Source organism: Ahaetulla prasina, chromosome 3 (assembly GCF_028640845.1).
Source record: "Ahaetulla prasina isolate Xishuangbanna chromosome 3, ASM2864084v1, whole genome shotgun sequence".
Classification (NCBI taxonomy): domain Eukaryota; kingdom Metazoa; phylum Chordata; class Lepidosauria; order Squamata; family Colubridae; genus Ahaetulla; species Ahaetulla prasina.
In genome coordinates this window covers 48826177-48853729 of record NC_080541.1, presented here as the reverse complement: position 1 = coordinate 48853729, position 27553 = coordinate 48826177, and the positions used below count along the sequence as shown (strand labels likewise).

Genomic DNA, 27553 nt, shown 5'->3' with positions numbered 1-27553 from the left:
GGCCATGCCCAGTCAGTCATATGACACCACCGCAGCCACACCCACCCAGTCATTAGAAAGAACCAGTTGTTAAATTATTTGAATCTCACCACTGGTAGTAAAACATTATTTAGGCTAAATTGCTGTGTTGGCACTTTGTGATAAATAAGTGGGCTTTGAGTTGCAGTTTGGGCACTTGGTCCCTAAAAGGTTTGCCGTCACTGGTACAAGTAGTTGTTTTCTTTCTTCATATACAGAGCAAATTCAGAGAGCACCAACACTCCATATCTTATTATGATCCAGTATAAATTTCTGAGTAAACATAACTCTTTTGACACTAATTTATTCACTAAATTTAAAGATTTGTTTTGTTAGAAATATGGACTAGAAGAAGAAAGTATGTTTTATGTTTACCTTCAGTTCAGGAATTATCAATTAAGATAATTTAATTAAGGCTTTGTTTTGCATTTCATTACCTCACTCTGTTAGAGATTGTTACCTTATATTCTCTCAGAATATATATAATGTATAAGACTGCATTTGATTTTTCTCCATTTGCTGTATGAATCATCCAACCTGTGTCGTATGGTAAACAGTTCATTTTAAACTACTATTTAAGTTCTTTCATTCTTCTCTATATCTTACTCTTTCTTTGTTTTAGTATTAGTAGTTTATGCAAATACCACTGAACTATATTTTGTCCAAATTCCTTGCACCTTCCCCAATATATCCCAATTGGATATATATCACCAGATCTATCCAATTAATGCTGTCTGTGTCTGTATAAAAATTGGTTTATTGATTGATTGTCCAATTTATGTTGTTTATAATTCCACCTATGCTGTGGGATTTTCACTCTTTTGGCAAACCTTCATTTATACATTTATTTATATAGAGTTTCTATACCGCCATACTTCAAAGACTCTAGATAGTTCACAATAACAATAAAACCAGACAATAAAGCTCCACCACAATAAAAATAATCCTCCCAATACAGGTTGATCAAGTTTGTGTTTATTGTATATTTTTCAGCATCTATTAATTCTTGATCCTCTAGTAATTTTATCACACATACTAATAAGTAACCTATTCCTATTGCATTCAATTTGTATGTTTCTTCTAATGTTCTCCGATCTGATTTTCATATAAGAAAGTAGGTAGAAATGTATTTGGATGCACAATTTTTGATTTTTTTGACAAACATTCATTCCTCCTAATAGAGCACACACTAACTTACCTTTCTTCAAACATCCTCATGTCTAAAAATATACCCATCTTTAGTAAAGCTTCTAAAAAGACATCTGTTTGGTCTGTAAATCTTTCATTTATCTATAACTTGCAATTATTTATATTATTTTCCTTGTCAAATACATTAATTTTGTCTTTAATGTTTCAGTTTTCAGTTCTATAATCCTTGTTACATAACACAAACTATGTAACCTTCACTGCAAATCACTTGGATTATCATTTAATAATACCTATCTACAAAATACATAAGCATCCTAAACAAACCTCTCTAACACCAGAAGCATTCTTTATACATTTATTATAAATAAATAAAAGTTATAAATTAACTTTCCTGCTCTGTGCTGAATCATTTGGTGAGGATTGCATTGATTCTCTCACACGTGGTTTACTTCCACTTCGTGCCACTCTTACTGCTTTCAACAATCAACCTTCACCTTGATACCAAGGCAAAACATTTTATAATTCATGCTTATTCATTTTATCACAAGTGTTCTCTAAATCAACAAACGTTCAAAAAACTTTCGATCTCTGATTCATATTCTTCTCAATATATTTATTGAAGTATAACTATTTAGTTTACATACCCTGTTCATCATCAAACCATATTTTTCCTCAGCATTCCTTCTCATCAGCTTTTAGTCAGGATTCTGCCAAACATGAATTTAGGTGACATTTCATAAGCAAAACGTGCATCTTTTACCATTTCTCCAGCTGCACTATCTCACAAGATTTACTGTATGTCTTTCTTTATGTTGTTTTTCTTGGACGCTAGCTCCTCCCTCCCCAGGCAGTGATAGAAGCAATACAATAGACAATAATAATATTATAATACTATAAAATGGAATACCCTGTTCCTCTCCTTCCCAATATCTTCAAGAATAATCAGGTATTACTAATCTTGTGGGACATGGTGAAAGTCATTGTCATTTTTGAGCAAAAGAGATCAGGGATGTCCTTAGGACAAATATAAGATCAACACAGAGGCTGCAAACACATAATCAACTTTATCGTTAACTTCATGTTTAAAAAAAGAGTTGTGTCTTTGTTTATGCTGTCCTAAGTAACATGCTGTTACTTTCCTCTGTAGACACCTCTGCAAAAAACAGATTTTTTACTGAAAATGCCTATTTCTGAATTAATCAAGGGAACATTAAACAAATATACTGTGCTTTACTCAGTACATTTGCTTCAATTACACTCTTCAAATGTTAACACCTTTCTTATATAATTTTCAGAAACCTCCTACCAGCGTTTCCTTATTTTAGTTTTATCCCAAATAAATAGATCACTTCAATTTTTACTTCAATTCATTCTGTTGAAAGCTCCTGATTTAGACTGCTTTATCCAATTTTAAAACATTTTTCCTATCAACATTCATGGCAGTTTCTCTACATTCAAGTATTCTTTCTTTCATTTGGATATATTGTTTACAATGATAGAATAGAATAACAGAGTTGGAAGGGACCTTAGAGGTCTTCTAGTCCAATCCCCTGCCCAGACAGGAAACCCTACACTAATTCAGACAAATGTTATCTAACATCTTCTTAAAAAAAGATCTTATCATTCTACGTGCCTTTTGCTTTTTATCATTTTGATACAAGCCATTTTTTTCTATTATTTTCCTCTTTCACTTTATCGTAACATTTTGATATTTTCCATTAGGGTAACTCCACACACTTCTGTGGCAATTCTGTTTCAAGCAGCTCCTATATTCACTTTCCTTATACCTATTTTCCATTTATTTTATTAGAAGATTTACTAAGTTTTCTAACACTTTTTCATACTATTTCTTCTAGTGGTCATACTACTTTTGCTTCTCTTTCTTTCATTTCCCCCCTTTTTTTCCATATCCATTTGCCCCCAAATCCAATATTATTGGTCGTGTGGACAATCGTCTTTGGAATGTCAAAATGCAACCACTTAGACTATTTCTAATACTTTTCAGAGGGGAGGCAAGTTTAACAAGATACAAATTATAAAAAGTTTTTAAAAAATCACTACATAGGAACGCAGGCAATGCAAAAGAAATTAGACACTCGTACAATAAAATGGGCCTATGTGAAAGTTCTTCTCAACCCTGGAACTGCTGAGAGCAAGCATATCAGACAGCAAAGCAGAGCCTGAGAACAAATTCTTTACCTTCTTCAGTACTTCTTTCATGCTTTCAGTTTGCCTTTCTCCAACTATAAATACTACCTGTTCTTCCTTGACTGTTTTGACTCAGAAATAAAACAGTACTGTGCCTGTGTGACATAACAGCTTAATTAAAGCCCATCTCTTAGCACCACAAATATTCAAATCTCATGTATTTCAAAAAAAGCATTACCCCTTCTCCTCAGGAAGTACACTCTTGATTGCATTAATTAAACTTGTTTAATTTCTGCTCTCTTCTTGCTATATTGCTTGATCCTCGCTATTTTTATAGAATTTTTTTATTGGCCAAGTGTGATTGGACACACAAGGAATTTGTCTTGGTGCATATGCTCTCAGTGTACATAAAAGAAAAGATACGTTCATCAAGGTACAACATTTACAACACAATTGATGATCAATATATCAATATAAATCATAAGGATTGCCAGCAACAAGTTATAGTCATACAGTCATAAGTGGAAAGAGATTGGTGATGGGAGCTATGAAACGATTGATAGTAGTGCAGATTCAGTAAATAGTCTGACAGTGTTGAGGGAATTATTTGTTTAGCAGAGTGATGGCCTTCGGGAAAAAACTGTTCTTGTGTCTAGTTGTTCTGGTGTGCAGTGCTCTATAGCGTCGTTTTGAGGGTAGGAGTTGAAACAGTTTATGTCCAGGATGCGAGGGATCTGCAAATATTTTCACGGCCCTCTTCTTGATTCGTGCAGTATACAGTATTTCCAGAGAGTGAAAGAATGTAGCTATTGAAACCAATTTCTACATGCTAGAAGAAATATCTTTAGACTTTTGTTTGAGTGAATAACCTCAACAGATTATTATTTATCAGATTTTATGCTGTTTCCTATGTTCAGGAAATTTCACAACGGGCCTGCACTAATACATCGGGACAACTCTTGTCTAGGACTTGCATCTAAATTTTCCTTATTCAAGAGGGAAATGGAGAATGCACCAAAATGAATGGTCAAGCAAAGAATCTCAATTATAGACATCTCAGCTCCGGATAGCTAGAGTTTGTGTTAAGATTTCATTTCCTATATTCACACATATAATCAGACATCTTTTAGTCTTAATATTGAATGGATATTCAATATAATATAATCAGAAGCTGACCTCAGGATAAACCTGTCACCACACTCAAACTATACTTACATTTTTCAGACCAATAAACTCAGTGATCAAGATTTTCTCACAATCATTCCCCAATGTGTGTGCTCATCAACTGGGGAAAGAGAGCGAGTGTTTTCTTCCTTCTCATTTTTGCCTAACCTTTCAAAGGCAATGTCTATTATCCAATATTTGTTTGTTAATGAATCATGTATTTTATTATCAACTTCACTTGACAGCTGTTGTTTACTGAATCCTGTCAGCATGTATAGGACAGACAGTAAAAGATTTAAAATTTTGCATGTTTCCAAAAATTAGCTTATAAATGCTTGTCTGTATCCTAGGGCTGGGCCTCTGTGAAATAAGCTTTACTGGATAGCAGCCGGCTGTTTTCAGAATTACTTCTTTCAAAAAAATGATGCTTAAAATTATGCATTGATTAGAATGTTGTAGTATTTGGGAACTTTAATAAATGTATTTTGATATTTTAAAAGACTCACAATTCTATATCTATCTATCCGAATTATGACTCTTTTACAGCAACAGAATATATTTGCTATAGTTCCCAAATACACCAACATTTTATTCAATGTATGATTTTAAGTTTCCATTCACACTCATACATACATGTATATTTCTGAAGTAACTCTGAATATAAGCAGCAGCAGTATTTGTGAAACTGGATCCCCAACATAAAACCCATGGACACTAATGTGCTTGCATTTCCAGCTGATTCATTACTGGTTGTCTTTCTCTCTGCCTCACTGACTTTTTTGTTTTGTGTTCAATAGGTTCCAGTTTAGTCTGTGGACTTTCCCTTTTTTCCTCAATTTTCTTCAAATGCATGGGTTTGCCTGCTCAAATCACTTGATCACCTGATGCTTTTTATTGTGAAGTTAGCATTGTGAGCTACCAATTAATTGGTAGTCTTTAGAACTAGGCAGAATTCCTTTAAAAAACAATTATATATATTCAATATTCAGTAAGTTTCTCTAGTCACAATACTCAAGTTATTATGAATATCTGCTGAGCCATGAACAACATACAAATGCACACAAACAATACATTTTGTCTTCATTTCAGTGGTAGTCTATGAGATCAGTGTATACACTGGGACACAGCCAGGTGCCGAAACTAATTCGAATGTGAACATCACTATCTTTGGAAATCAAGGAGATTCTGGAAAACGGAAACTTCAGAAGTCAAGCACTAATAAAGTCACATTTCAGCGTGGTCAGGTAAAGAAAAATATACAAAATCTGATTGGAATCAATAAGTAATTGACAACACAATTGAATTCAGGTAATCTTAATTTGAGTTATAAAGTTTGAAAAGTATATGTTGGCTAAAACAGAAGACGACACTCAAGACAGATTTTCTGCATATATCTACATACACAGACTCCATCTTTTTAACCTGTGCATAAGTATATGTATATACATATATGCATATTTGTTTTCGTAGGTTTTCACGGGTATAGGTATGTAGGTCTTGGCATATTTGTGTAAGGTTGAGAGTACCCCGTGTAAGGTTGAGAGTATCTTGGCGATATTTCCACGAGGTCTCACTCATCATCTTCAGGTTGGTGCTTTCGGCTTCGTGCTTGTGCGAGCAAAGTGTGGTCGGAGCTGCCGTCTCTCTATAAATACTGGTTGGGAGATGGGGAGTGTTGCTGTGAGCGGGTTGGTTGGCTGTGTGGTTACATCTTGATTGGTAGATGGAGTGGGTGTTTGCAGATTGGTCGGCTGTTTCATAGCATCTTGTGTGGGTGTGGTCCTAGTCTTTTGTGTTGTAACGACCTGGTTAATGGGCTGTGCAGAAACATCCTGAGTTCTGGAAATGTGATGGTGGTAATGGGCTTCCTGGAAATGTCCTGAGTTCTGGGAATGTGACCTCCTGGAATGTGACCTCTGCGATGTGTAACATCCTGGGTAGTAGGTTGTGTTGTAATGTCCTGAGCTTTGGTGTTGCGGCCTCTGGAGTTCTATGATGTGATGTCTTGAGCAGATGGCTGTGATGCAGCATCCCGGGTTTTGCTTTGGTTCCGAGTCTCAGGTCTTGTCATGTGTTCCTGGCGTGTGTCAGCTTGCTTTGTGTGGGGATTGGAGGGTGGCGCAGCAGCCAGTGGTGCCAGCATGGTCTGGCTTCTGGATGGTGGTTGTGTTTCATCTATGGGATGGGTTTGGGTTTGAATCTGGTGAGGATGATTGGTGCTGGCGTCATGTGTTATCCTGAGTCTGGTGTCAATTTTCGTGGCTGGGACTCGTTTGTTGAGTAAGGGTAGTTTCCAGATGTCTGGTAGGCAGGAGGTGTCATCCCGTTTGTTCATGTTGTGGGGGTGTTTCTCTATTTCGATGGCTTCCATAATTATTCTCATTATAGTGTTCAGTTTTGGAGATTAATTTGGTTCCTTCAAAATCAATTTCATGTCCTGTGGTTTTAAGGTGCTGGAAAAGGGAGGAGATTTTTTCTTCTTTTCTGACTGCATTCTTGTGTTCTGCGATGCGTGCATTTATTCTCCTATTAGTTTGCCCAATGTATGTGGCTGGGCAGATTTTGCATGGTATTTCATAGACTCCTTGGTTTTCTAGATGGATCTTGTCTTTGAGGTTTCTTAAGATGTTGGCTATTTTTTTGGTCTGTGCAGAAGGCTTTTCTTGATGTTGTGTTTATGGAGAATTTTGCTGATTTTATCTGTGGTGCTTTTGATGTACGGGAGGAGGGCGATGCTGTTGTCTTGTTCTGTCTCTTGGTTCTTGGGCGGTGTCTCCTTTTGGATTAGGTTGGTAATTATGTTTCTTTGGAATCTGTTGGAGATTAATACGTTTGTGAAAGTGTGTAATTCAGTTTTCAGGTGGTCTTTTGTCAGCTAGTCATTTGGTTCTGGAGATGAGAGTCTTGGCTACGGAGTTGATCTGTGCAGGGTGGTGATGTGATTGTGCGTTTAAGTAGTGGTTGGTGTGTGTTTTTTTCTGGTAGATGGTGTTTCATAGGGAGCCGTTGGGTTTTTTGTAGATTAGGACGTCCAGAGAGGGGAGTTGGTTTTTAGCTTCTATTTCCATAGTGAATTGTGTTTTGGAGTGTAGGCTATTGAGAGATGTGAGGAAGTTGTCCAGTTTCTCCTTTCCATGTGGCCAAATTACGAAAGTGTTATCTACATATCTAAGCCAGAGTTTGGGTTTGAGTTCAGATTTATCTAAAGCGTTGGTTTCAAAGTATTCATGTAGAGGTTTGCGATGACAGGTGAGAGGGGTGATCTCATGGGTGCTCCTTCTATCTGTTTGTATCTTTGTCCATTATGGATGAAGTATGTGTTGGTTAGGCAGTGGTTGGTTAGAACTAGGATGTGTTTGGTGTGGGGGTTGTATTTGTCTTGGATAGCTGTCAAGGCTTCTTTAATAGGCACTTTGGTGAAGAGGGATATAACATCGAAGCTCACGAGTAGGTCGCTGGGTTGTAGGTTTTGTTTCTTTATTGTTTCTTTGAAGTGGAATGAGTTTTGTACGTGTGCGGTGACGCGTAGGGCTGAAGTTGTTTGGCAAGGAATTTGGCGAGATTTTGTAGAGGTGAGCCTATGGAGCTGACTATGGGTTTGAGTGGTGTTCCTTCTTTGTGTATCTTGGGGAGACTATAGAGCTTGGGCATATGGATGATTTCTCTCTGGGGATGATTCTTTGCTAGATCTCTTCACTGATGGGGGAGGCTTTTATTTTGGATTTGGTGGGTTTTTTCCAGGTAGGTGGTGGGGTTTGTGTTTAGAGGTTTGTAAGCGGGATCTTGTATATATGTATGTGTGTGTGTGTGTGTGTGTGTGTGTGTGTCGTGTCCCACTCCTCCGCTGACGGCTGGGTCCAGGAAATCCGAATCAGGCTTGCCTCTGCAGCTCTGCCCAAAGTCCTAGCAAAGTCCTCAGAGCAGGCAGGAGATCAGTAAGTGACTTCAGCAAGATAAGTTTGACTTTTGCCTGACTCAGAGACTGCCAGAAAGTAGCTCCTTTATATAGGCCATGGGGTGTGGCTCCATGACTCAGCACTCATTAAGGCCTGCCCCTCCCTTCCCTCTGTTGCCTCCGCCTCTCCAATCTTCTGATGCGAGGGTCACTCCAATCAGCTGTTCTTGGGAGTAAACCCTCCTCAGGCTCACCTGCTGTGGAGGAGGGGGGGGGGTCTAGCTGCTCCGTTTGCCTGGGCATGGAGTCAGGGCTGGGGCAGGGAGATGCTCCTTCTTCTGCAGTTTGTGGGGGCATGGAGCCAGGACTTGGGCCGGAAGGCATACATTCCTCAGTGTTGGGGAGCAGGTAAGAAGGCCCCGGCTGCTCTGAGGGCGGGCAAGACACAACAGTGTGTGTGTGTGTGTGTATTTGTTTTCTGAGGTTTTCGTGGTTGTTTGTATGTAGGTCTTTGGTTATTCGGGTTTTCTCCCGCGTAAAATTGGAAGTGTCTTGGCGATGTTTCGACAAAGTCTCATTCGTCATCTTCAGGCTCGTGTTATCAGCTTCGTGCTTTTAGGAGTATATATATATATATATATATATATGGGATATATGTATATATATATATATATATATATATATATATATATATGTAGGTCTTTGGTTATTCGGGATTTCTCGCGTAAAATTGGAAGTGTCTTGGCGACGTTTGACGAAGTCTCATTCGTCATCTTCAGGCTTCAACCGTGCTTCTGGGAGCAATGTGTGATTGCAGCTGTTTCTTCCTTTTAACTGCTAGTGGCGGTTTGAACTGATTGGGTGGGAGCTTGGCTGTGCTCTGATTGGATGTGGGTTTTTTTGTGCTCTGATTGGCTGGGGGTGTGTCCTGTTTGGGTGGGGGCTTGGTTGTGCTCAAATTAGACTGAGTTGCAGGGGGATCTGAGCTGGTGAGCTGCACTGCTGCTGTTTGGCTTCGTGTTCGTGGTCGTGCTACATCTTCGTAGTGGGTGTCAGTCTGCTGCATGTATGGATTGGAGGGGTTTGAAATGGCTAATGTTGCAGCTGCAGTCTGGCTTCTGGTCCTTGGTCGTGCTTCCTGATCAGTGTGGGTTTGGGTGTGCTTTCTGGGTGGATATGTGGTGGTGACATCCTGTGTGGACCTCGTGAGTGTGGGTCTGGTGTCATTCCTCGTGTTAACACCAGACCCACACTCACGAGGTCCACACAGGATGTCACCACCACATATCCACCCAGAAAGCACACCCAAACCCACACTGATCAGGAAGCACGACCAAGGACCAGAAGCCAGACTGCAGCTGCAACATTAGCCATTTCAAACCCCTCCAATCCATACATGCAGCAGACTGACACCCACTACGAAGATGTAGCACGACCACGAACACGAAGCCAAACAGCAGCAGTGCAGCTCACCAGCTCAGATCCCCCTGCAACTCAGTCTAATTTGAGCACAACCAAGCCCCCACCCAAACAGGACACACCCCCAGCCAATCAGAGCACAAAAAAACCCACATCCAATCAGAGCACAGCCAAGCTCCCACCCAATCAGTTCAAACCCCCACTAGCAGTTAAAAAGGAAGAAACAGCTGCAATCACACATTGCTCCCAGAAGCACGGTTGAAGCCTGAAGATGACGAATGAGACTTCGAAACGTCGCCAAGACACTTCCAATTTTACGGGAGAAAACCCGAATAACCAAAGACCTACATACAAACACCATGAAAACCTCAGAAAACAAATATATATATATATATATATCTATATATATATATATATATATATATATATATATACACATATACATATACACACACATATATATGCATATATATATATGCATATATATATACATATATATAAAACCCAAGGAGAATTTGTGATTTTAAATAGAGAAGTTGCTTGATTGTTCTCTTTCCTAGTGCAGTTTGCATTTCCCCCTTTTTTCCCCTTGCTTATGAAACAGACACAATGATGTAAGAATGAGAGCAGAGGGCAAAACACTGGCTAGCTAGAGGAAATGCTGGTCAGCAAACTGAGAACTCTGTGCATGGAAAGAATACCAATGATGAGTATGCCTGAAAATTGAAGCGAGGCTTTTTCATAAAATTTTGAGATGGAGGTGGTGTCTGTAAGTTTGTGCCTTGAATTCAAGCAAGGCAGGGAGATCAGAAATGAAGAGACAGAATGTACTTCCTGTTTCTTCTTCCAGCGATCTCTGATATCAGATTTCAGAAAAGAAACAGGTCCCACCAATTTCTGTTTATCAGAAACTTTAGAAAGAGGCTTTTCAAGTTATCCAGGTTTGGGAGCTCCCAGTTGAGGGAGGCTCATCTTTTATTTAAGCAGTGTTTGGCCTGACAAATAACTGATGTCTTTCTGTTGTGCTGTGTTCTAAATTTAATTATGTTTTTTTTTATTGTCTGACATTTGTTAAAAAATAAATCTGTTCTTATTTTATTTCATGTCTTTTAATTATGTGATATGGTTTGGTTATTTCATATTGTAGGTATTCCTATTGTCAGCTTCTTTGAGCGATTGTTGTTGTTATTGCTATTATTGAAAGAAGAGAATATGTATGTGACTAAATAAAAAAGGGCCTGTAATTGAGGCGTGTTAGAATTTTCGTCTGAAATCTCCAGTTACTATAGCAAACAGGTTGTGTAGCCTTCAGACTGAGAAGCTTTTTGTGAAACTGTCAAAGTACCTTCTGACTAGGATCATCACAAAGTGGTGCCATGTTGCTTTCTATTTTTAATCTGAGTTTTTAGATAGGCTTAATATTTTACTTTTTAAAAAAGTTTCCAAAACTTATTCCTTAAGTCCAGCTACTGAAAGATGTAAATATTTGAGTAGAAGAGGCTGTAAGTTTCTCTAGGTCCTTGATGGCGAACCTATGGCACACATGCCACAGGTGGCACACATAGCCATATCAGTGGGTATGTGAGCTCAGCTCCGATGTGCATGTGCGTGGTGGCCAGCTGGTTCTTGGGCCTTCTGGGCCCACCAGTAGTAGGGAAATAGGCTGTTTTCTGCCTCTGGAGGGCCTCGGGGAGGCGGGGGAGGCCCGTTATTCTCTCTCACCTGACTCCAGAGCCTTTCTAGGAGTCTGGGGAGTCGAAAATGGCTTCCCCCCCGGAAGTCCTCGGGCGGGCAGACTCCTAGAAAGGGTCTGGAGACAGGTGAGAGAGAATAATGGGCCTACCGGGCCATCGCGTGCCAGGAGTGGGGGGAGCGTGCATGTACAGGGGTGGGGTGCATAGAATTATGGGTGTGGGCATGCATGCATGTGACCCTTCCGCCCCCCTCCTGGCACACAATGGCAAAAAGGTTAGCCATCACTGCTCTAGGTTCTTGGTTTAACCTTTGTTCCTAGTACTGCATACTACGTAGTCATAATACTATGTTTCCTCTTTACTATGTTTCAAAGGCAAGTAGGCAGCATTTAACTCCTAGTTGGATATAAAGCACATAGCAAGGAAGAAGCAATAGAATATTGTGGAAAAATGCTTGTTTCTTTTGTAATAAAACAGAGGGAAAAAGTACCTGCCTGGAAAATGAATCCCAAGAACAAAATGGCATGGTATATTAAAAAATTAAATGATCGAAAAGCTATTATGAAAAACCTATTTAAAAATTCTTGAGATGGTAGTTTCTTAAGTACATACTTTACATTGTAGCAATTTCTAACAATACATTTGCACAATGAGTATGCATTACACAACAAATAATAATATGTGCTTTACATCCAATCAATCATTTCAAGGTCTGCCATTCACTGTTTGGATTATACTGGTTTCCCCCACTTTTTGTTGTTTACAGATTGATGTCTTCTCTGTGATGGCTGTATCACTTGGAGTTCTGCGTAAAATCATCATTGGCCATGATGGAACTGGTCCAGGTAGAGCTTTTTTTCCCATTGATGGATAAGTTTCAGGGTTTCTTTTAAAATGAACGTTGATTTTATTATGTCTCGTGCCACCTTTGAAGATCAGACAAGTGTATCTTTTTCTTGCAGGAACATAGAGCTTATATGTTCTGCATAATAACATATTTTATAAGAATACTATATTTATGGGAGAATATTAGCAGTGGAAAGCCTGTTCATCAGCTTTCATTTTATCTAATTTTATATCCTTATTGAATTTCTCATAAATTTTGGTTCATTTGGTTAATATGTGGAACCGAATCAGTGATGGAATTCAATGTTTTTTTTAATACCGGTTCTGTGGGGGTGGCTTAATGGGCATGGCAGGGGAAGGATATTGCAAAATCTCCATTCCCACCCCACTCTGGGGCCAGCCAGAGGTTGTATTTGCCGGTTCCCTGAACTACTCAAAATTTACGCTACCGGTTCTCCAGAACCTGTCAGAGCCTGCTGAATTTCACCCCTGAACCAAATACACTGCATCTCTTTCGTATGTCACATTAAGCATTGTGATGACTTTATTTCTGCTTTCCTCTCTCCCCTGATTAGTAATGAGCTTGTGAAATCCTCTAATTTGTTATTGCTACTTGCTCCTAGCATATACAAACAACATCAGTCTTACTAAACCTGGTACTTTCCAGATGTTCTGGGATTTATAATTTCAAAACATCTGGACAGCTTAAAATTGGAGAAGCTGCATTAGTCTGCCTCTTGAAATATTGCAAGAGCCTCCCCCAGGTACCAAAATATAAATACCACTGCTCATAACAGCCTTGCTGTTTAAATCTAACTGGAGATGTAATTCAACACATCTGTAAAATATCAAAATTATAGAAGGCTGAATTGCAGATATATTTATAGGGGTTAAGAGGCAAACATATTTACCCCATAAAATGTGTATTGCATTTTATACTTCAAGAATTATATGGGATATCTGTGTTGTGCTACTTATAAATTAAATGACACACTGTGAAGACAGAAGTTCTCTCCATCCTACTGTACACTTGTTATCATTGAATCTCAGGTAGTGGATGGTTCCTCCAAAAGATTGTTATCAGGTTTCAGGAGGAAGCAGAGAGTAAAGAAGAAGTAATTGAATTTCTTTGTAACAGGTATGTAACTGATGAATGCCAATATTTTTAATTATGTCTTTAAAAGACCTGAAGTTTTGGGAAGGTTGTTTAGGTGTTTTTCAATGCACATTTAGTACTGACGCACAAAGTCCCCTTACCAATAGCATCTCTGTTATTGACATTATTTGTCTTTTCCTGCAACGTGCTGCTATAACATATTATATTTATTGGATGTATATTCCATCTTTCATTACTAGACTCAATGTAGCATATATAGCTTTCCCTCCTCCTGCTTTTTTCTGCAGCAGCTTTTAGCAAGCTTCCAAGGCTGAAAATAGACTAAAAGGTTTATCCTGGGTTATTCAGTCCAGTGTTTTAACCAACACACTGCATCTTCATTTTGATCATGTTTTATGTTCATGTAATGGGACCGATCAATATAACCAATCTGATATATGCTTATTCAAACTGAGCTCATATCATAGAAAGAGCCCATAGAGGCCAGCGAGTCCAACCTCCAGGTCAGTGCAGGCATCCTTCACTACAGAATCCTCAACAAATGATCAGTCAGCCTTGGTTGAAACACTTTCAGCAAAAGAGAGTCCACCAATCCCAAAGGAGCATGAACTTGTCATTGAGAAAATGAGTACAAATGCATATTTTTTTCACTAAGCTTTTTAAATTTTAATTTAGGTAACTACTAATTTTAATTTGATGGATTTTATAAAAATTGTTAGCTATCTTTAGTAGCCTTTTGAATAGAAATGTGGGATATAAATAAAATGAATACAAAAATAAACCTTTTTATAAGTCATATAATTCCTCCATATTAAATAAAGCAGGAAAGAAAAACTTGCCCTACAACTCCACCATGTATACCTAAACCCCGTGGTGGGATTCAAATTTTTTTACTACCGATTCTGTGGGTGTGGCTTGGTGGGTGTGGTATGGCTTGGTGGGCGTGACTTGGTGGACATGGCAGGGGAAGGATACTGTAAAATCTCCATTCCCTCCCAATAAGGTGGGACTCTGGAGGCAGAGAATAGATGGGGGTGGGGCCAGTCAGAGGTGGTATTTACCGGTTTTCCGAACTACTCAAAATTTCTGCTACCAGTTCTCCAGAACTGGTCAGAACCTGCTGAATACCACCTCTGCCTGAACTTTAATTCCTAGCAGCACTAGTCTACATGGCAAATGATGGAGAATACTGAAAGTTGTAATTAATTAAATGTTTGGAGGGCCACAAATTCTTCACCCCTGAAATAAAACAACCCTTTTTTGTGTTTACTTTGTGAAATAAGATTTAACAATTGATAATTTTAAAGTTTGCTAAAGGGGATAAAATATAGTGTTTATTTAGCACATTTACTAAGATTTATTTTACTATAATTACTGTCTTTTTCCCCCCATGGAAGGTGGTTAGATGAGTACCAAGATGATGGGAAGACTGAAAGAGAACTAATTGCCAGAAGTAAGTACTGAAATAAAAACCCTTTGTACAGTAAATGTATCCAAAGTACCAAATTACTAATTAAATATAAAGATATAGCAACTTCTGGTAAATGATAGTGTTGTATTGTTTTTTTTTAATTTCAGAAAATAGCAATGCATCAATGGCATATCCTAGAGGTAAGTTGTACATTATGTTCTCTTCTTTTGCTGCTCAGATCAAATCAAATCAAATCAAATCAAATCAGATATCCTCATTACCGTCTTTAACCACCCTTTACAGTAAAAAAGAAAAATAGTTGGACACATCAATTCATTATTGGGAAAGGGAAAAAACCAATAGGACCATGAAATGACATATCTAACTAAAAGTTTCGTGCCATTGTATAACTTGGTAAATATATTTGGCCATCTGATATGTGAATTTGGGGTTAGCAAACCTTTAAAAAGTAATAAATATAACATCATGGTTGGAACTGATTGGGGAGATCAGAGCACACATCATAAAAAAAATACACCATATGAGGACATGAGCAAGAGTTTCTACCTCTCTGGTTCCACATAGGGAACAGAGCTGATAGCAGGGCCTCATCTAAATTCCCTTAAATTTAGATTATATAGCTACCCCTGAGTAGAGGGCTTTTGGCTATCTAACATTTGGCATTCAGGGGCAGTGGCAATATCATTTTGATGATCAATGTCCCTAATTCTCTTTTTCAATATTGATTTGGCCTTCTCTAGAGTTAATTGGCCTAAATATTTAGGACTGAGGCCAAAACTGCAAAGTACAAATACGGTGCCAGTCAAATTGGTAGCTGTCTTCTTGTGTTCTTAATGAACTAAAATATCATTACATCAGGGGTGAAATGCTCCAGGTTTGGACTGGATTGCCCAATCCGGCACTGATGGCGGTGGACAATCGGTAGCAAAAATCCCTTCCCGCCTTTCTCTCCCCACCCACATGCCCAGCTGAGCCGCGCGATCATCAGAGGCTTTTTTTTATTATTAAAAGCATTTTTTTTTCTTTGGCCGAAAAAATGCTTTTAAAAGTTAAAAAAAAAGCCTCTGATGATCGCGCAGCTCAGCTTGGATTGTCAGAATCCTTTCAAAGCATTTTTTCTACAAGCTCTTTGGCTGAAGATGTTGTAGAAAAAATGCTTTTAAAAGTTAAAAAAAAAAGTTGGCCATGCCCACCCAGTCACATTACCCCCACACCAAGCCATGCCCACAGAACCGGTAGTAAAAAATTTTACATTTCCCCCCTGCATTACATGTTAAATAGACATATAAAAAAGCAAATTATATTTTCATGAAAAGTTATCTGAATACTGGAGCTGCAGACTCACAGAAGGGGCATCTTAAGACATTGCACTTTAAGTATTTCACTAAGTTTTCTCCCCTTCTGATCTTTACTATTCTATTCTAAAATGAGTCAAAGGTTCCTCTGAGACTAGATGCAAGACTTGTTTTGTTTATGCCAACATTGCTATCTTTCATAAACGGGGACAGCTCCCCCAGCAAGCAAATGGGAACAGATTGTGAAATGACAGCAAAAGTAGTATCAGACTAAAGATGAACAGGATTTTCCCAGAATATTCAGAAATGTGAAGACTAAATATCACACAGAAAGATCTTTGCAATGGGAATCCATGGATAAAAAGGCTTTTCAGCCAGTTAAATCTTTCATCTGCTGCTATTACTCCAATGAGATTCTCTTCTTCTTAAATGTAAATTTCTCCTTGTTTCATGAGATTGTGCTATAACATGTGCAATATTGTTATTGCACTATTTTTATCATTTTGAAAGTATTGGGCAGCTTGCTTTAAGGATTTGTCACACCCTTCAAGTTTGAGGACTACTGTATGGTACCAGAATTCCTAGACAGCGTGCTTATGGAAAATATTGAGTTCCTCCACATTAGCGATTGAACTGGTCCTGGTTGGCTTTATATCCACACAATCACACTCTTTCAGTGGTATTGAGTAGCAGAGCTGATCAACATACTGTACTTCACAGCAAGTAGGTACAGAAGAAATCACTGCATGGACAGTTCTCTGCTTGCAAAAACTGAGTGAATTACTCATGCCCTGCTGAGAATTATTATTCTACTGTCTGAATCCTTGCTTTTCCCTCTTCCTGCTGGATTCAGATGCCAGCAGGCTGTAATTTCTGTTTTTCTTCTGAAAAAGGGTCAGCTGTCAGGATACACCTCCATTTGGAGCCTGTAGAATGTGTTGACAACTGAACATGAGATGGTAGTGTAGTTGTATAGATGCTGACTTCATTACTCTTCCATTAGTTAGCTGGAGAGGATACCTTTTGGCTGAACTATAGGTTTCTTTAGAATGGGAATATTAGCGGTAACATTCTCAAATCACTATGCATCATTTTAGGATGATACAACTGATAGCTGGGTAGAAATAGCCTAGATGTTATAGAACCTAGAGGACTATTGGACAAAAGAAAAAAAGGCATCAGTTCTTTAGAACAAATTCTATTTTCCAAGTGATTCTGCTAGTGTTCTGAGAATACTTTTTTCAGTGTATTAAATCAGGTCAGTTAAAACCTAATAGCTGAACTGATACAGTCTAATAAACTTAGCTTGTTTAATTTTGTGGTGTAGTATGTTAGGCAAAATCATTTGCTTATTATATGACATAATGTATTATGTGAACCAAGACAAAAAAAATAACTAATCGGTTTAATCATGTTGTATGAACACATCTGCACCAGGTTCAGAACTGATTAAAGACTTCATAAATAGGGACCAATTAAACTAGCTTACTGCAAGAACTACATGTTTCATATCTGATTTACAGTAACAAGTCTAAATTTCTTGAGGTATATCCAACTACTGATTTGGTTTTTTTTTTCACCAGGTTTGTAGTTAATGGATCCAGTGACCAACCTGAGGAAAATATATTGGTTTCAAAGGGAAGGAAGGGGGATGAAAAAGCTTTACTGTATGTAGAAAATACAAAAATAAGTGACAGAAATAAAGAATAGAATAGAATAGAATAGAATTTTTTATTGGCCAAGTGTGATTGGACACACAAGGAATTTGTCTTGGTGCATATGCTCTCAGTGTACATAAAAGAAAAGATACGTTCATCAAGGTACAACATTTACAACACAATTGATGGTCAATATATCAATATAAATCATAAGGATTGCCAGCAACAAGTTATAGTCATACAGTCATAAGTGGAAAGAGATTGCTGATGGGAACTATGAAACGATTAATAGTAGTGCAGATTCAGTAAATAGTCTGACAGTGTTGAGGGAATTATCTGTTTAGCAGAGTGATGGTCTTCGGGAAAAAACTGTTCTTGTGTCTAGTTGTTCTGGTGTGCAGTGCTCTATAGCGTCGTTTTGAGGGTAGGGGTTGAAACAGTTTATGTCCAGGATGTGAGGGATCTGTAAGAAAGGAGAGGTTCCAGGTAGTGTGTAAATAGAATGACATGTAAATATCACAACACATATTATGCAGTCATCAGCATGGTTCTCTTTATAGTTCATAATAAAATTAGTTATAATCAAATCCCCTATTAACAAATAACTGTATAGATATATATGGATTGTTTCTTCTCATCCTCTCATAGCATTATGTCATGTAAACTGTAGATGATATGATCCCTATATGTGTTGCACTGATGAAAAGTCTAGTAATCAGCAATACGAACAACTGCACATTTTCCTCCCCAGTGTGATGGATACATTGCAGTCATGGTTATTTGTTTGTTTGTTTCCTTTCCTTCACAGGGCAGTGGAGAGTGGTGGTGAAAACAGATCATGATTCTCCAGAGCCAAGGACATCTAAAAGAACCCTTGCAATTTATGGCTCAAAAGGCAAAAGTGATGATCTTCTCCTGTCGTCACAAAGTTTGGGATATGTGTGTTTCCAACCTGGAGCCACTGATGAATTCATTGTAAGTTGTTGTTACACAGAGACTGAAGTGACAGCTTGCTTTAGGCAGAGGACAGAAATCCTGCTATAAGGGGACGAAAAAACCATCCCTTATTTACTAAGAAGCTCTGAAATATTATTTATGTTTCTCTGCATGTTCCCCTTCTTCTTTTTTCAAGATATAAATACGTCTGAGGATACTGACGGTATGGAAAGCAGTACATGCCTAAAATCATAAGCAATGAGGTCTGTGGAGATATTTGTTGCAAGTTTATACAATTATCATATAACCAAAAATAATAATAACTCGGTTTTTGGGAAGAAAGAAAGAAACACTGTATTAAAAAAAGTATAGTTTGCAAGTTTTAAGTGTTATTAAGTGACACGGCTTAGTTCATTGTAAATTCTCTCCCAGTCCTTCTTTATTTTCTAATTTTTCAGTCAGTGTAGGGGTATGATGAGAGCCGAGTTTGGGGTCTCATAACCCCAAACTCCAACAATGCTCCAGGGTAATACTATACCAGAAGTACTGAAGAAAACTAAATTGATGGCTCCCAGCCATCTAGTGTTGACTGGAGCATTGCTGCCAGTAGTCAGGATTCTCCCATGAGACCAATAAATTTGTTATTTTGTTGTTGCTCAGTTGCTCATTTTTCAGACCAGATCACTGCATCTGTATGTCTTCATCAGCTTTTTAGCCAGACTATTTCCATATAAATTGTATTCACAGGTAAACTTTTTGTATATTCTTCTTTTTTAAACATATGCATAACTTTGTATGTACACTGGGCTCTTTTTGTTAACTATCCCTTATGCAATCCATCTTCTATATACTTTTTTGTAAATGTACATAGAAGATGTATTGCATAAGGGTATTGCATGAGTTCTGAACATAATTCAGTTATTCTTGTTGTTGCTTGGATAGGTCTGATTATGAGTCTTAAATCCTTTTATTTATGAGCAGAAAGAGACAAAGGACCCCTGTGCAGGTCTAGGAGAACACGGGAGAAAAACTTCTCCTCATGCCTGAAAAACAGCCTTTTGGAAGTAGTTTATGAAGCCCTCTCTTGCGTATCTGAATTTTTGAACTAGTTAATAATGAAAGACAATTCCTCACACAGAAAAGTGTTACTGTGGAAACTATGTTTAAAATGTCTTGAGCATGTGCATAAGCAAAAGATAATGGTGGTTAACTTTCATTTATTTGTAGATAATACAAATGCTGGATTCCTTTTGTTTTAATCAAACCTACTACTGATTCAAATGTTGCACTCCTATGTAACAAGCATCAGTGGCAAATTTCACAACTGTTTTTCATAAGAAACTTGTGTTCATTTAGCATTCATTGGGTTGTCCCCTTCATGTTTAGGATTGTTATTTAAATTATTTTTGCCATAACCATTCATTGTGATTGAATTGCTAAATGCTAATACATCTCCACTCTACAACAGGTTGATACCTTTTTTTTTCTTGTTATTTTTGATTGACTGCTTTACTGGTATAGTATTATAAATGCCTATTCTTGCAAATCATCATATTTAGGGCATTGAAGCAGAAAACATAGCTTGGCTTATTACCTTTGCTGGTAGATTTTCAAACAGTGAAGCAATTTAATTCAGTCCCACCTGACCTTTATGACATACTGAAAGTGGAATCTATTACAGCAAAGTCTGTGGGGAGAAGGCCTCATTTCAATAACAGAGCAGTAGGCTGTTAGAAAAGCTAGTTTTTCATAAACTGGAGTTGTTTTCTTCCTTAGTTATAACTGAGCATATATATGGAACAGCACCACTTCTTTCCACACTTGATATCAGAATGATTTCGTCTACCTTTTCCCAGAATAAGAGAAAAGGTAGTGGAGAACCTTAATCAGTCGGTATTGTCGTGTTTAATTTGCTCAATCTGCATTTATTGACTCTCTATAACCTTACATGATAAAACCTGGACTTTTCATCACTGTATAGTACAATTCACTGTTATAAAAATCCAATTTATCCAAAAATGGAAACATTATTGTCTGAAACAAAAAAAGCATGTTATATCAGAGAAAATATTTGCAAAAATCAGTGTAATAGGAAAGTTGCATACGATAAATACAAAGAAGTGCACATGACAATGTAAATGGATGTTCATACAGTTTTTTCAGAATTTTTGTAAAAAGGGCAATCTGAGCAATATTGAAATTGACAGACTCACCTGTGATTAGGTAATTTTAGGAAATGTACAGAACCCATGAGGAACAACTGATGCTACTAGTATTAGGAATAGGTTATCAATAAATATCTAGATACATATATAATCTAATTAAAAGTTTAGAATGTGATAATAGAATAGAATAGAATAGAATTTTTTATTGGCCAAGTGTGATTGGACACACAAGGAATTTGTCTTGGTGCATATGCTCTCAGTGTACATAAAAGAAAAGATATGTTCATCAAGGTACAACATTTACAACACAAATGATGGTCAATAAATCAATATAAGTCATAAGGATTGCCAGCAACAAGTTATAGTCATACAGTCATAAATGGAAAGAGATTGGTTTAATAGTTTTGTAATATCTCTTTTTTGTTTGTTCTGGATCAATTCCATCTAGCTCTAGTTGGATTCAGCCACTGTCTTAGTGTTAATTTCCCCCAACGTCTCTGAATCACTATGGCACATTGTAGGAAATGAATACAAGGAAGGCAGAGAAATTTTCATTGTCTAGTATAAGCAGCCGGTTAGGCCTGTCCTCCAGCTCATCTTCCTGAATGTTGGAAGTGATAATAATTCAGCAGAGCAAACTATGCCTTATTTTATACATATTAAAACTCAAGATGAGAAAATTGAAATTTTATAGTCAACTTTGGTGCTACCCTCATCTACAATGATGTATAAGAGATTGGCCAGTAAATTCTCTGATCTCTGTTCTTTAATAGTCTGCAAGGTATGATCAAAAAAGTCAAGATAGTTGAAGTGATAGTTAAGGCTCCATCTGGCTTTTATGTACAAATATCAGCTGGAGCTTCAATCACATCATCATGCTGGCCCGCTTGACATTTTCGAACCCTCCCTGCAGAAACACTTGGACAATGTATTGGATGTCTGTGAGAGATCTCTTATGGCCACTTTTCTTGTAACTCTTTCCCTAACAGTTTAGTTCCTGTTGTACTGAAACTCAGGAATAGTTGATGGGCTGCTCTTTGTGCAAGAAATTTTATTTTTTAGAGAAACGGAGCTGAAGGGGGATTGGTTGGGAGAATAACCTTTCTGCAAAGTGGCTTGGCCCTGTCTCTCATGCTGCTGACACAGCTCTGAGATAACAGTTATACCTGCTGAATAAGCAAGCAAGCTTTTTGTACATCAAGGCTTGTGCATACAAAGAGAGATTTCTTTCCCTTAAGAACCCATTTTGTATTTTTTTTGCCACTCTTTCTTTCCCCATATATTTTTTCTAAACACACTACTGATTACATTTGATGTTACACAAAAGATGACCCATACTTTTTAGGAAGAATCAATATAATATAAACATCACTCAGAAACATTTTGCTTGCTCCAAAACTATTTGAGTTGCATTTAACGCTTTGTTATCCTCTGTAAACAGTCCTTTATTTCTGAGGCTATTTAAATGAACAGAGTTTTGTTTTTTTTATTTCATGAATTCACATATTCCCATTAGTGGCAACACACAACTGGTTGCCATAGGAATAGCTGTGTAACATTGCAATTAACAGAAGATTGCAAATTCAGCAAAATAATAAAATGGAGGAGAGGAATAGCAAAAATCTTGATTCAGTCAACTATACTTAATAAGGAGCAAGCTGCAAATAACTGAGCATCTTATGTACATTTTTAAAAAAAAACAAAGCAAAATTTTTAAATCATAAATTTGATAATAAAAGCTAATAAAAGCTTCTTTGAATCAAGCTCTGTTCTGTTTTTTTCCCTACATAAAACAAAATTGCTTGTTGGCTTATAATCTTAGTATTTTCTGGCAGTGTCTTATCCAAATTCTAATCAGTTCCAAATTTGCTTAGCTTTTTGAGATCAAGCAGGATAATCTCAGGCATGTTTGGGCATTAGTGAATTGGATGTTTGCTTTAATCCAGCACTTTCAAGAAACATCAAGTGTATGTATAAATCTCAGCAAGAGCTTTGTCACTGTTTTCTGAGATTTTTGGGTACTTTACATATTTGTCAGCCCTAGTAGGTAGACCAAAAAGAAAATCAACTCACAGGAATTATATTGAGATTGCTTTAATGACAAAATTTTGCAAGTTTGCTTACAGAGAGTCTTCAACTTATCACCACTTGCTTAGTGACCATTCAAAGTTACAATGGCATTGAAAAAATGTGATTTGTGACAAATTTTCATGCTTTTGATCCTTGCAGTGTGATTACATAATCAAAATTCAAACGCTTGGCAACTGGCATGTATTTATGACTGTTGCAGCATCCCGGGGTCATGTGATCACCTTTGGCGACCTTCAAGCAAAGCCAGATTTATTTAACAACTGTGTTACTAACTTAACTTCAGTGGCTTACTTAACATTGGTAGCAATAAAGGTTGTAAAATGTGGCAAAACAACTGTCTTGGTTACCAACAGAAATTTAGGGCTCAGTTGTGGTTGTAAGTTGAAGACTAATTGTATACTGTATCCCTTCCTCCTGGTAGATCAATGTTTCAGCCGTTTTTAGATGTTGTCTCACTCTTCTGGGGTTAAAAAATATTTCAGTTTCTTTTTGCCCCTTTTGCAAATTTTTATTTGCAACCCTGAAACATCCCCTGATATTACTGTTTGTTTTAAAGCTGTCTACATAGCTAGAGACCCTTGTGTAACTCCCATACAGGTGTCCCTTTCCCAATTTACTTTTGACATCTTAAATGGAAATGCCAAAGGAACCTGCCACATTGCAAAGACAAACACCAACTTTCACGAATATCATTATTTTTAAGTATGGTTTCAGATTTCAAACAGGTCTTGTGGATCATTTGTACAAAAAAAAAAGAGAAGAAGATTGAAGCCCAGTGCATTATTCTAAATAAACTTATCTGATCAGAAAATAAAAGGACAAAGTTACCCTGGAGTTGAGACTGAATATCCTACAGAGGATTGATGCAGGATTGATCATTTTGTCCTGATTGATCATTTTGGATTGCAAAATGATCATTTGGATCATGATCAAATGATCATTTGGATCATTTTGGATGCAGGATTGATCATTTTGTCCTGATAAAAGGAAGTGTTGTATCAAGCTATGCCATTTTATAGATGGAATAGGTCCCCATAGCAGCCAGTTTCCTATGAGCAACATTATTGTGCTCCTAAAACCTCAAATATGCTGATTAGCTGAAAAGCAGACATTAGTAACATCTTCAAGAAATAGAAAGCGAAAGGGTTTAGCTTTTGTTGTCTAAGATCCTCAGTGCAGGAATTTAAGCCAAGCTATCCTATGCCTGTCCAGCTTCTGCCTAATCACATCCAGTGAATAGGAAGTCATAATCCCTTTGGCTGATTAGTCTACCAGACTCCTCTTTCTCATAATATGCAAAATAATAAAAAGGTGGGATGCAGAGAAATAAAATAAAAGCAGGAAGAAGAAGAGGGAATGGTTCGTTTGTTCTGTGTAAGGCCTGAAATGACTGTGTCTGGAACATTGCAAAATGGTTTCTGGAAATACATAAATCATCCATAGAATATGTGGCTTGGCCTATTCTAATGGACAGACAAAATTTCTGAAAAAATGAGATATTCTCACAGTTAGTCAAGCAGGAAGTCTGAATTACGTCTGTGTGACTATACATTAGATCAGAAGTGAAAACATAATTTGAGTGATAATTTCAGTTTATTACATTAAAAAAACCAGAAAGAGATGCCATCTTCTAGATCCCACTTACATCTATTCTATTAAGTCTGAATAGACTTCAATTTAGCTGCATTTTTACAAAAGGCTTCTCTAGGCAAAGCCTCATCAGTCACTATTCTCACTTTTTCTTGAGTCTCCAAATGGCCTAAGAAAAGTAATTAATATAAATCTAAAAGCATGATTGATGTGATTGTTTATAATGAAAGACTGTGAGAATCAGTGAAGAACACAAGAATATGAGACATGTGATCTGTTTTGATAGTATAAAGATTAGCTTTTTAAAAAATGGATATGAAAGAACAGGTAGAAGGTAAAAATAACTAAAATGAAAATAAGAATGCTACAGAAAAAGAACATACTACAGTATCTATCATCTATTTATCTATCTATCATCTATCTATCTACCGATAATTTATCTATTTATTTCATATTTCTAAATCTCTCTCAAAGCGGGATTCTGGATGGTAAACAATATAATATAACCAATAAATAAAGCAATGTATAAAAATTAACATTAAAATTAAATTAGAACTAAAAATTTTAAATCTAGAATAATAACAGACATCAAAAGGTGAAAGAGAAAAAATATCCTAAGATAGCCATTTAATGATGGGGTGTTTTCATGGAACTAGCCAGCCCCACGGTTGAGTGGTCTTCTGTGCCACTCATTCAAGGCTACAGAGTCAAGTTTTATCCCCTTTAAAAAGTATTAGAAAACAAACGTAATCTACCAATGGAATTAATGGAAAATGGTTGTAAATTAAGAGGATATAGAAGGTCTTTGTGATAAGGGTAAAGATTTACTACAGAATACTACAGGAAATGTCTGCAATCATGCTAATGGTTAATAGAAAAAAGGATGCTTATTGGAATGATGAAATGAAAGAGACTAGATGAGAAAGAAAAAAGTCATAGGAGATAATGTCTAGTACCAAAATGAGAGCAGGCAAAAGATACTGAATAATGTATATATAGAGAAAAATATATTTTTCAAAGAAGACAATCAAAGAAAAGAAGGAACTGCTAAAATTAAGAAAAATATAGAAAACGCAAACTGGTATTAATAGAAATAAAAAGTTGCTTTGAAATGAATGAAGAAATCTAAATGAGGACACTCCCGCAAGTGAATGGAACTTTTAAAAAAGAAATAAAACATTTGGGATGAAATTGAGGTGAAGGATTGCTAGAAAGGCTACTTTGTATGGAAATGATAATAATATATCAAAGAATAGAATTGAAACATATATTAGTGGACATATTAGTCTCCAAACAAACCAATGAAAATATGTTTCAAATCCTATAAAATGTTGAAATATTCTAAGGCTGCGTGTTTAAAATTGTTAAGACTGAAAAACTGAAGAATCATTAAAATGTAGATGCAATTTGCTTAAATAATAACTATAACTATGTGAATTATTTGACATCCACATCTGCGCCTGATAACTAAAAGTGAAAGGTAAAAGAATGAATGTGAAAACTGCAGGGATTTGTTTGATAATTATGTCTTGGAAGGTGCTTTGTTGAATTTTGAATGGGAGAGTACAAAAAAAAAACCTAGTGCAGTGGATCTTTATCGCAAGCAAGGGATTTTCAGGACATACTCTATTTTTGCTCTTTAGATGTCTTTGAAAAGTGTATGAATGTAAGAAAGAAAATTGATGTACATTACTTGATTTAGACAAAGTGCAAAAGTGACCAGAGCTGAGTTAGGTAATGTTTTCTGTAAATATGCAGCTTTAGCAAGAATACAAGCCATGTTCCTGAAAAGTTGAGGTGATGTCGAGATTGTTATCCATGATTTGAAACTTGTAAAAAAGATTTTTATGCCATATAGGAACCAGGTTTTCAACTAGTAGTTGGATCAATGTTGTGGATCAGTGACATCCTAACAATAAAGAGTGATCAATACTTTGTGGTGTCTAGTATAAAAAAGTAAAAAATAACCTCAGATCATTGTTTGTTACTGAATGCATTTCAGTTTTGTCTGTCATTGAGATAATTTCTCTTTCATGGCTTCGACCAAATTTCACCCATGGTGGGGGATTTCCTATTTATCTGAATAAATTACAGTTCTCACAATCAGTTGAATGATATCCTATTATGCTGAAGGGATTTTCTGATGGTTTGGCCGAAAGTTTGCTCTAGTAGTTAAGACACAGGCTAAAAAGTTGGAGTTCAAGTCCTGCCTTAGTCATGAAAGCCACCTGGATGACTTCGGATGACAGTCATTTTCTCTTTCAGCCCAAGGTAACTGACAGGGTTGTTGTGAGGAAAATAGGAGGAGGGAGGTGTGCTGGATATGTTTGACACTTTGAGATGTTTGTAAAAATAATGAAGATGGGAAATTAATTAATTAATTTTGAAAACAAAATACTTGGAAAACAACTAAGCGCCAGACAACAATAAGAGAACCTATCTTTATAAAAGCTAAAAAAGAGGATAGAAAGAAATAAAGACTGATCTATCTAACATCAACATATGAAGTTTCTAAAGCAGGCCATAAAGAAGTAGACCTGTGAGCATCTTGAAAACTATAATTACCAGAGTTCAGGATCCTTTTGTCAACAACAAATCTTGTCTGGCTAAATATATTTATGCTTTTGATTAGGTAATTTTTTTTTGAAAGACTATAGACATATAGAGTTTTGGTTTCAACAAAGTATTTGAAAAAGTACTTCTGACATTCTGTTTAACAAGCTATTTAAGTTGTAGCATTAAAAAAAGACAACTGATAATATGTTAACACTTTTAAATGCCTGAAAGAATATCAAATGGAAGGACAACTTCTTAGTCTGGAATACTGAGTGGCTATATTAATTTTACATATTAAAAAAATGAAGAAAATGATGGACTCTGTTAGAAAAAAATTACATAATCTGTAAGAGAAGCTTGACAGTTGAACCAATTCTCAA

The 27553-nt window shown here is 36.8% G+C and overlaps 1 protein-coding gene across 1 annotated transcript in view; it reads left to right on the top strand.

Annotated features, from left to right (window-relative positions):
* The window catches only part of RP1 (RP1 axonemal microtubule associated), a 255964-nt gene that overhangs the window by 130422 nt on the left and 97989 nt on the right, over positions 1-27553 (top strand). Inside the window, exons 27-32 of the mRNA XM_058177836.1 lie at positions 5569-5723; positions 12254-12332; positions 13384-13471; positions 14848-14903; positions 15029-15061; positions 18644-18810. Of these exons, the coding sequence (XP_058033819.1) occupies positions 5569-5723; positions 12254-12332; positions 13384-13471; positions 14848-14903; positions 15029-15061; positions 18644-18810 (578 nt within the window). The remainder of the gene's footprint in view (positions 1-5568; positions 5724-12253; positions 12333-13383; positions 13472-14847; positions 14904-15028; positions 15062-18643; positions 18811-27553) is intronic.